The sequence below is a fragment of the Lates calcarifer genome, linkage group LG17, assembly GCF_001640805.2.
Source record: "Lates calcarifer isolate ASB-BC8 linkage group LG17, TLL_Latcal_v3, whole genome shotgun sequence".
Taxonomy (NCBI): domain Eukaryota; kingdom Metazoa; phylum Chordata; class Actinopteri; family Centropomidae; genus Lates; species Lates calcarifer.
Genome location: NC_066849.1, coordinates 10,794,351 through 10,805,575, shown reverse-complemented (window position 1 = coordinate 10,805,575; position 11,225 = coordinate 10,794,351). Strand labels below are relative to the sequence as shown.

At 40.9% G+C, this 11,225-nt stretch overlaps 1 protein-coding gene across 2 annotated transcripts in view; it reads right to left on the bottom strand.

Moving 5' to 3' along the window:
• Window positions 1-1,636: 1,636 nt before the first annotated feature.
• Window positions 1,637-11,225, bottom strand: part of st6galnac5b (ST6 (alpha-N-acetyl-neuraminyl-2,3-beta-galactosyl-1,3)-N-acetylgalactosaminide alpha-2,6-sialyltransferase 5b) — a 59,400-nt gene continuing 49,811 nt past the window's right edge. For both annotated transcript variants that reach the window (XM_051076943.1, XM_051076945.1), the window contains exon 5: window positions 1,637-2,627. In XM_051076943.1, coding sequence (XP_050932900.1) covers window positions 2,384-2,627 — 244 coding nt within the window. In that variant the 3' untranslated portion in view covers window positions 1,637-2,383. The remainder of the gene's footprint in view (window positions 2,628-11,225) is intronic.

Sequence of the window (11,225 nt, the reverse complement as noted above, 5' to 3'; positions counted from 1 at the left end):
ATTTAAACAGCAATGCCTGTCACACCTTTGGCTCTAAGCACTTCAGTATCCTTATTGTCTCTTGATGTTTCCAAGGTCAATGAAAATCATGATGTGGCCCCAAGCGTGTGTTTAAGATTGCGACAGCAGGCTCATTTGCAGTCTGATTGTCCTCTGAAGCCTTTAAAATCCAACCTTTCTACCTGAACGGCCAGTAATTGGTGTGCAGAGCACACAGCGCAGATCTGAGGAGCAGCCAGTGCACTTAGCATGACACCCCAGCACTGCATGGGCTTTTCTCAGAGCACCTGAGAGCTTTGCAGAATTAAGATTCCACCAGAGTACAGGCTCTGATGGTAAAACCTGAATTAACACAGGAACAGGCAGCAGTCAATGCCTTTTTTTGCAGGACGGCACATCTGGGATGCTGCAGTGGTTGCACTGCTCCTCTCACCCTGGAGATACGGTTGGTTAGCACAGTATAATCCCTTGCTAACAACCAGCTCTCCTCTGTATGCTGGAGAGGCTGAGACAGAAGCCCGTGGGTCAGGATGGAGGAGGTTGCCTCAGACACTTTGATGTGATCATTTGTATCCGTGTTACAGCAGCTGACTTGCTCTGTTGTCAGGAGAAATGCCTTTGAGGGCTTGTTCTGACATTTGGCTTTAATAAGAGGACAAATCATGGCCTCAAGTATCAGACACATGGCTGGCAGGGTCTTTCTGAAGGGCCATCTGTTCTGAACCAGAGGGTTTAAAGAACATAATTTATACACAGTATGTAAAAATTTCTACACGTGGTCTAAGGATTCGCATTTTCCAAATTTTCACATTTTAATTTTCCACGTAACTCTTCAGCTGTGTATTTTAGTATCATTTTATCTCCCCAGATGATGGTCTTAATGTTGTTTAAAGCCTTCTTCAGGAATATAAATCTGGTGTAGAAATACTACATTCCTTTAATTTATTTTTAGTATGAATTGCTACCAACTTTAAAAAACATTTGAATATAGTGTCTCTCTCTAAACAAAGAAGTCCCAAAAAAACGCTCTAGATGTCACAAGGGATGGCTGTGGCTCAAGAGGTAGAGCGAGTCACCCACTAAACAAGGTCAGTGGTTCGATCCCTGACTCCTCCAGTCTGTGTACCGAAGTATCCTTGGGCAGGATACTGCACCCCAAGTAGCGTCTGTGTATGAATAGGTGTGTGAGTTAGAGTGCTATATTGTGTACGTGTGTGTGTGTGTGAATGGGTGAATGTAACTTGTAGTGTAAAGTGCTTTGAGTGGCTGACATGACCAGAAAAGCAACTTTTGGGGAAAAAAAAGCATATTTTTGGGTTTTGCACCGATAATTGTTAATGAAAATAATCATTAGTTACCTAAACAGATCATTAGACACAAAACCCATTTATGACAATATTTGGCTGTACTGTTTGACTCACTGCTGCTTGGAAGGCTGCCTGCCCTCCATTATCATAGACTAAGAATCAGTTAGGTCATAATAAGAAACTGAAATTACCTCAGAATGGATCACTTCAAAAATATGATACAGTCTGGTTTCTCTTCACTTACATTGGAATATCTTAAACTCTAAGAGCTGCCAACAAATTCTGCACACATATCAATAAATAATACTCCTTCTCCCACTCACTGTAGTTACATTAGTTTAATATTTTAATTCTTGAATTTATTACAACACATTCGTACACGTGTATAATTGGCTTACTGCAGTACGAAAGCTCTGTTGCCGACATGTATGACAAGACTGTATGCTGTGGTTGTCTTATTATTCATACTGCCTCACTGAAAAGGGATAAATTAAATAAATTAAGAGTTGAAAAAATGAAAGATAGTGACTCTAAAAATATCACAATTAGGTTTGAAAAACAGAGTGTATGAATTGTGTGTAAATGCAGAATATAAATTCCTTCTCAGGTCATTAAAACCCCACAATCCCACAAACAATGCTGAGAACATGACCTCAGTGTCCTCAATGAATCTGTGTTCAGCTTTAATGTATGAAAATGGATCAGTCATACTCCAGTTAATGCAGCAGTGTACTGTCTCATCGTCTGTCCCCTCTCTGACAGCTCTAGTGTTATTAAAGCAGCTCTACACAGAGTTAAAAAACACACTTGAGCCAACCCCCATGGCTTTGATTCCAGTATGAAATTCATCCTATTATAGTTACACTTCCAAAACATTGTTGAGGCTTTGTGCTGCTATTATGCAATGATCCCATTCTGCCAAGCTGCTTAGGCAGTCAGCTAACAGCCCACAGCAGCAGGCCTGCTCTGTCCTATTGCTGTCTCATGTGTTCACATTGGTCAGAGAGAGAATCTGCACGCTGGCAACTGTCCACACACACATCCAACACTTCTGGGGATCATCTCTGGAGTGAGTCTCAGGATCCAGCTGTAGCTGGAGCGTACGAGCTGTTCGCGCTGGCAACTGCAGCGGCAGGCTTCCAGTCTGGCTGGTAAAAGTGAATGTCGAGGGTTCGAGCCCACTTTGCAAATACTGTCTTCTCTGTGATGAAGCGGTGGTGGCTTCCACGTCGACTCCTCTCGTGGGAGAGGTACATGGAGCACTCGTCGGGCCCCAAGGGTTCGTAGTAATGATACGGCACTGAGGGATGGGAGGAGGACCTACATGGGAAGCAGAGGAGATGCGAAGAGAGAGGAGTAAAGCATGAAAAGGCATGAAAGTCAAAGTATGAGGGAGGGATGTAGGGAAATAGCGAGGGGGTAGTTATGTGATGGAGTGGGGGAGGTGGAGGAAGTGAGTCACAGTGGGGAAGAAATGGAGACAGGAACAAAGAAAAGCAGAAAGATCAGAAGAATCTGGGCTCACAGATGTGTTCATTATGCACCGTATTATTCCTCTGATACTCTCGGGCACACCGAGCTCAGTGGAAGACTCAGTTACATGAGAGTCACTTCGGTCTGGCCTGTATTTCTCTGTGAATACCATAATGTGTCAAACAATCCTCTGTGCCCACACAGATCCACAAGAGAACAATATTAGCCAAATTATTCTCCTATTTCCATTGAACCTGAATGTCACATTAGGCACATTAAACAGCCGCGCTTTGTATTTTCAGCCTATTCAGAGAAATGTATTACTTGTATTGTAAAATGTCAAAATGAATGCAATCTCTGGTGCTAAAATTCCAGTCATTCGCCTGCATGACTGCATGGCAGTAAAAGACTCTGAATTTGTCACTGCAGGGTGTAAATGTTACATTGTCATTACAAGTTGAAGACATCGTTAAAGATGCACCAGACAAGGTTTTTATGCTGAAGCACTCCCGTGTCATCAGCACACAGTAAATCAGTGTGAAGCTGCAGCAGAAAGGGCGTCCCACCCTCCTCATGCACTATTTGCCCCACTCGATCAAACAGGAAGTGACAAACTGAAATTTTAAGTCCTGAGGAGAAGGCATTTTGATGGTGTCTTGCATGTATAATTTAACAGATGAAACTGGGTGTTTGCAAAGAGTGGCTGTTCGAAACAATTTTTATGTCTTGAAGATTTTCTTCATAGTTTTATTATTATTATTATTATTATATTTGATTATTGATATTTATTATTATTTAGTGCCAATGTGTTCCCCTGTAAGTATAATTAACAAGGTGAGATCATAATTTTTCATTTTGCTGAAACATACAGTGGAGCTTAAAAGGTTGCATCTTTGACTTAAAAAGTTAAGGACACAATAATCTTGGAATTCATATGGTTTAAGTCATTTTAACACCGTTGCTAGGAAACTGACAAACATTGCTTTATTTCTTTCAGTTATAGTTCTGTGTTCTCTGAATTTCAATGTCAAATGCAAATGATTAAAACCAGTAATAAAAATTAGCTTTCATTGACCTCAATACTTATAAAAAAAAAAAAAAAAACATCATGTAACAGTACAACTTGTGGACCTTGAGCTTTCACTTTGAGTCTCACTGAGGGACGTTTAGATGAACTACTCTTAAGAACATGTTAAGTGCCCTGCTTGAAGACACCAATAAGACAAAACAAAATGAAACAACAGCAAGGAGACAATCAATTCATAGTTGGATAATGATGGCCAGATATATTCCAGCTTATATGGGTTTATGTTATGCTTTCACTTGATGTATATTGTAGCCTACTTTATATGACATTGTGTAATAGGTTTTACTGTATGTTTTACATACTTGTTTATATTTTATGTATTTTAGTATATCTAATGTTCCAGGCTTCACCTGAGTTTAAAGGTGCTATATGTACATTTTTTGCCAGTATTACACAGCCAATGTTGGCATTAACAGCTGTTTACTTAACAGTCTAGAAGAAACATTTCAAGTTGAAACTTCATTCCTTTACTCACCAAAACCTGTCACCAGTGTTAACTCTTGTTTTGCCTCTATCCCTATCACTTCTTTTCTTTTCCTGAAGTTAGCTTGCTAACTGACTAGCCCTGGTCCATCCAGTCTTGTAATGTCATTGTCATTTGTGACTGTGAGTTACTGTAGCATTCAGTCTGCCCTCAGTTCAACATGAGAAGATGATAGAGTAGCACTGACCAGAGTGTATTCTAACCTCTTGTCCTGTAAATGCAGTTATGGCTCAAGTAAACAGCTGTTAATGCTATGCTGGCTGTGTGGCAATGGCAATAACTTACATATAGCAAGTTGTTGAAGTTAAAGTAGATAGATGTGTTAATTGACCTAAATAAATGAACAAAATGTATCTCACAGAATGGACTGCTTGTCAAACTTAATGCATTGTTTATTAGAAGCAGATATCAATATTACTATTTTATTTTTGCTATTTGTAGCTTCTTACTAAGGGGCAGATGAAGTGGTAGAGAGGGAGCATTTCCACTGATCAACCAGTTCTGATGGGGCACACTGTCACCTTTTAATTAAAGAATCCTGCTACGCAACTACAAATCTTAGATTTAAAAAAAAATCATTTGATTCTACCTGCAGAAGTCAGGTGGCACCATGCCATACACGTTGAGCCTGTCACACAGCTCCAGGGCTATGGCCATGGTGAACCAGCCGGTACTCAACCAGGAGTTGGAACTCTTCCTGGAAGACAAGAGAGGATCACAAGGCTGTCTTCTTCAGTTTTCAGAGATAAATACAGATGAAGGCAAAAAACCTCTAATGCCCACTATGGGATTAGTGTTCACATATAAATGAGTCTATATGAGGAGCTAAATTCATGGCAACAAAATGTCTTTGTTTGGTTCTTTTGTTACTATTTTTGTTAACTCATATTCAGTCAACCAGTGCAGATACCTGCACTGTAGATGAAAGAGACATCAAGTATCAAATGGAGAATCTTACATCTGTTTCATAGAGGGAATAAAAAGAAAGAAATTCTTTTGTATGTTGACAATGTACATTGAAAATGTCCCAAAAGTGCAGTATATACTGTATATTACATTTATAATGTATTATAATACAATAAATAATATAATAATATGTAAAATGTCCTATTTGGGTTTCTGCATCAAGACCACAAGAATCCTCCTGATACAAATATTCTGGTTGATAATAGTTTCTTACCCTCATTTTAAAACAAAAATATTTGTGACAAGCTTTATACCAGCCTGTCAGAAAATAAACGGCTAAGTAATACTAATGTCTCACTAAAGCGATTTTGGCTTGGCAGCTGATGGCACTCCCTCGCCTAAAAATCCTGATGCTGTTGAGCAGAGTGGCCAACCACTCCCCATCAATACTGCTTAAAGAAAAAAAAGTTCACTGGCTTCACCCTCCTCCATCACTCTGATTAATGCTTACTCACCATGTTGTTTTTTTTTTGCTTGTGGAAACATAGTGTCTCTGAAAGGCTCCAAATGAAATCAAAATATGATTTTTAAATATGGTTGCACTACATGGGAAAAATACTTTGCAGTGCTCCCCTAAGCCTGACATCAGTGGGGCAACAGCAAGCTTGTGATACCAAATCAAAGTCCTTATAGGCCTTCCTTATAACACCTCTTATCAAATCCCATAAAAATCTTCTTTCAGAGCCGTTTCAATCTAAATCCTGTTAATAATTATCCTCTCAAAAAGTAGTGTAGTGTGTGGCGTTCTTGTCCCTCACTGCAAATTTCACTTTTACGTGGCTAAAACTGATGACAATTTTGTATGTGTGTTTGTGTGTTGTTCCCTTCCTCGTATTTGCATTTCTTTTCACATGCACAGATCTGCTGTCCATGTACCTGTCGATCCCTGTTTCCTTTTTAAATAGTTCATCAAACTTGAGCATCTTGATCCGAGAAATAATGTAGACTTTCAGTTTGGGCAGCAGCTGGTTTTAACAGCCTGAGGTTGTTGTAAACATGGCCTTTTCCATCCCTTCTCATGCAGCTGCTTGGTCCCCAGAAGATAAACACTGTGTCTTGGCTCACGTTGAGCAGCTCCTGCCGGCTCCGCAGCACCCTCTGCAGGCTGGAGTGAGCTATGACACGCAGACTAGTGCGCCAGCCAACGTCCCCGCTGATAGCCTATGTTAGGAGCATCGTTCATACGGATGACGCACTCAGAGTGATCGATTTCTTCACCCCTTTTGCTCCCAGTCAGCTGGCCGGAGCTGGTCACTAGGGCGCAAGTCTTGCAGCGCATCTTCAGAGACTGTGGAGGTGAAAGATCACAGGTCAGAAACCATAGCAGTGTCACTCTGAGAATATCAAAGGACTGGCTGTGAAACAGTGATAATAATCCAAAGTACCGTTTTATCAAGCATTTAGATTTTCTCTTTTTAAAGATTACAGTATGACATTTGAAAGGCTGTGAAAAGCTGAGGGTGTCCAAACGTTTCTCACCATGTGCTTCAGGACAGCATGATCACATTGACAGTCAATGGAAAGACACAAGTAGATACAAATTTGCGTGGGGTGGTGTGAATTGACACTTCTGTGTGAACTGAAAATGTTCCAATATGAGAGAAAAACTTGCTAATTTTGTGGGGTTTAACGAATCTGCTTTACTGAACGTAAGGAGATGAGAGGGAAAAGGAGCGAGCCTGAATAGAAATGACAGAACTGGCATTTCTGGTGAGCACAGCTGACGCCTGTATAAGCTGAAACATTTCATGGAAATCCATACAATATTTGTTGAATCATTTCACTTGGAACTAATCTCATGGTGGTGCTAGAGATTCATCCTCTGGGGGCCATGAATGCCTTAACAGAATTTCATGGTAGTACATCCAATTGTTGTTGACATATTTCAGTCTGGGCCAAAGTGGGTGCTGGCATGCTAGCAGCTCTAATGAATCTGCAACCTGTGCCATCAAGGTCATATCATCGTTTAACCTTAAAGTCTGGCTGCCAAGGGGGAAAATCAATGACCCTGAAAGAGTTCAGTACAGTCTGTACAACAGCACATGTAGACACGACAAGGGCACTTACCACAAGCTTGATATAAAGCATGTCTGACAATGCAGCTAAAAGTTTGGAATTTAACTCCAGTAGCTTTTTAGATTTATATTCATAGATTAATGTAACTTTTTGTCAAAAGCACACACACAATGATTACTTCAGACAAAAACAGCCCAAAATTAAAGTTGATAACCTGCCCTTTATGATTACACTGTCATCTCCATCCAAATAGGATGTGAGCGTAACTGGCACAGAATCGAGCAGCTAGACTCGTTCTGGTCTGTTCTGTCAGGTATCCTATTATTCAAATGTTCTGCGGCTTATTGTGGTTGACAGTACAGCAGAGGTTACTCTGTGCAGTCTTTTCATTTTGTAGGAATGCCATGAATACACATCAGCCTGTTAAGTCAGCCACAGTCTCAGAGTAATGTTCACTTCCAGAAAACAAGGAGTGTATGTACTGGTCACAACTGGCTCCAGTATAATATACACAGTTCACTGAGAGGATAGTTCATGTACCTTTGCAAAGATAGTATACAGTATACTGCAGAGCTGTTGTACTGTTATGACCAGGTATTCGTGTTGTTATGTCCAACCAGGTTTTCAAAGTTGAAAAAGGCAAGCTTGGATTGAATGATCCGACAGCAAAAACCCAGAGACTCTTCACATGAATTATTCCCAACCTTAATAGAGAGCTACATTGGCATTCTGAACTGTGCTCTGAGCTTCACACTCCATCAGGTTCTGAGGTGGGGATGTGTGCGTGTGTGTGTGTGTTTGTGGATACAGGTGATATTACCACCACAGGCTGTGCTTCTCCCACTGCTATATATATATAATACTCTCCCACTATCTCTGACCCCCACACTGAATGATTGCCCTGTATGTGTGTGTGTGTGTGTGTGTGTGTGTGTGTGTGGTGTCTGGGGATGTCCTTAAATCTTTGTGCAGAGTTCGATGTGGCCCCAGATATGTAATACAATCATGTTTCTCTGGCAAGAGTCTCCAACTGTCTAAAAAGTATCTAGATCCAAAACCTGTTGTAATCCCTTCTGTTCACACAAACATACAAACACACACACACACAATCACAGTCTTCATGCATTGAGAAACAGGTATTTTCATTCCCTAACACATTACCCAAAAAGAAGCCATTTCCTGTAGGAGTGTGTTTGCGCAGTCTGTGTGCAGACCCCCTCCCTCAATAACAGGTAGGCTGGAGTGAATTACACGCTTCGCTGCACAAACACACCTCCCTGCCCTCTCCGAGAAGAAATCCCAGTCCTTTTAGCCGTTTCCTCTTCCACATACAACAGATAGAGAGCATTTTCCCCTCGGCACTGACCAAACAATTTCTCCCAAGCAAGTTTTAATGGTTTTAATAGTCAGGGAATGTGTTAAACTAGTAAAAGGCAATTGAAGGTTACATGGCTGGTGTGGCGTGGTTTAAAGTGCCTGTGGAACAATAAAAAAATGTCCTTGACTTTGATGCTGAAGTTCCCCAAGCTTCTGACAGCTTGATGATGCTGGGAAATAGCCACTTATAAGCCCTGTGGCACAGCGAGAGAGGCTTTCAAAATCAGATGGAGAATATTTCAGATGCAGCTGAAGATGCAGCCCACAGACTGTTGAGTGAATGAATAAGTGAATGACTGATCAAATCAAATGTATGTAACAGGTAGCTGATAATCACCCTTGAATTGGCACAATGGTCCTTTAGTTTTGATGAACTCTTGCTGACACCCACAGACACATACTTACCGTCTGCACATTATCATGCGGGCAGAGGGACGTCTGCATTGATCAATACTGTATAACTTCGTAAGCAATACACTTTCCCGGATTAACACTATCTTAAAAAGGGAATAAGTTCAACTTCACTGGGCAATTCAGCGACTTCCAATGTGATGACAACTGGATTACACAAAGCCATGGCGTTCAGAGGGGGCAGCACAGGAAGAGTAAGCAGTTAGGAGTATGGCTCTGGTTCCAGTCCCAGTCAATTACCGCCCACACACTGACTCCAAACTCATCAGTATGATCCTGTTTATACACTTCCCAGGGGGAACCCAGGATCATAATTGCTTTCAGAGCAAACCCCATCAGTCAGCCTCTAATATTGCAGTAGAGCTTTCAATGTGCCTAAAATCCTCCAGCCTCTGCCTGCACCCCCCACCTCCCAGTTTAAGAAGGGTACAGAGTACAGGCGTGCAGGGTTGGGCAGAGGTCAGTGAAGAATCATGAGTAAAGAACAAAAAGACAAAGAGGCTCATATTACCATAATCAACCTTGGATTTAAAGGATAAGGCTCACTGCTAACAAATCCCATGAAAATAACGCCCCAAATCACTCCCTATTTAATATCTAGTGCTCTACGTTTTATGCCACTTTATTTTAGTGCCAGTTCAGTTCTCCAATCTCAATCAACTATTCAATGTAATAGAAAAACATAGTGTCCATGACATGTCTGCAACAACTTCACAAAGCAATTACTTCGGTTTTTGGTTTTAGTCAGTCATGAAACAGCCTACACATAACACACAAAATACAAATAAAGCAAACAGCACATAACACAAAGTGTTACGCATACAATTGAAGCATCACCAAAACAAAATCTCTAAAAAAAATTGAGTTAAGCGTCTGCTATAAGGAGCAGTGAATAAGGGAGTCAATTCAGACACAGGCCCAAAGCAACAGTGCACATAATATCTGGTCATAATGTCTGGTCCACTGGTCTCTACCAAAATCATAAGTCTTTAGAAATAGGTCAAAAATATGTGCTAACAGGCTAAATAGTTTCCTAAAGCAACTGGGCACTGTTTATCTGTTTTTGCAGATATTACAGAAACAGGAGCAAATTTTACTTTTAGGGACTATTTTTAGCTGCGGATGAGCGTTTTTCATCACGATGACTTACAGATGAGCTGGGACAGGAGCGGTGGTCTGTGGCACAAGAACTAGCTATGGCAATACTAGTAGGATGGCAGGAAATAATTAATCATTTGTTTTGTACTTTTTTTTATGGGATGTGTACAGAATATGTCCAGTGTTATCCTTTTATCCTAATGGGGCAGACATCCTCAGATATGAGCAGAGGTGTATAACGACTCCGCTGTATTTGCTTACAGAGGCACAAATAATTCAGGTGTTGATCATTATCATTACAGTAACTGTACACCTTCTAAAGTGCAAGGAATTAGGCTAATGGCTCGACTGAGAGCAGAGGTGGATTAAGTGGCACCCGTTTCGCGGTGTGAGGGTTTAATGATTGGCACTGCTTTCTCTTGCTTGCTCGCTCTCTCTCTCTCGCTTTTTTTCTTTGCTCAGGGGCCAATTAATTACACAGAAACCCCCCGACAGTTGACATCTCATTAAGCTTCTCCTGGTGACACACATTCAAGTCGCAGTCCCAAACTTGCTCTGCTCTCAATTTGAGAGAATAAAGGCGAGATAATCAAGGCAGCTGTCCCTTCTTCTTCTTCTTCTTCTTCTTCTTCTTCATCATGTCAACCTCAGACAGAGAGAAGGGGGGAGGGTGCTCCTCAGAGGACGTAGCCTCGTTAGTGCCAAGTTGATGGAGAGATGTGAAATAATACTGATCTGGAAAAAAACATGATATTCAGGACTTCTGGCTCTGGTACAGGTTTTATGAATTAATAAGAAAGCACATCATTTTAAAGTATATTAGCATGAATACAAACTGGGCTATGTACCGTCACTCTGAGGATGACACCTGATAATATCATCTGTTTTTGCTAAGGGTGCGTTTCCTTACTTTGAGTGGAATTAAGCACTGGATGTCCTGGGAATTCATCCATTAAGCAAGCTCTGCACAAGGCTGTTTATTTTTGTTTCCTCTTGTCTTTTCAAA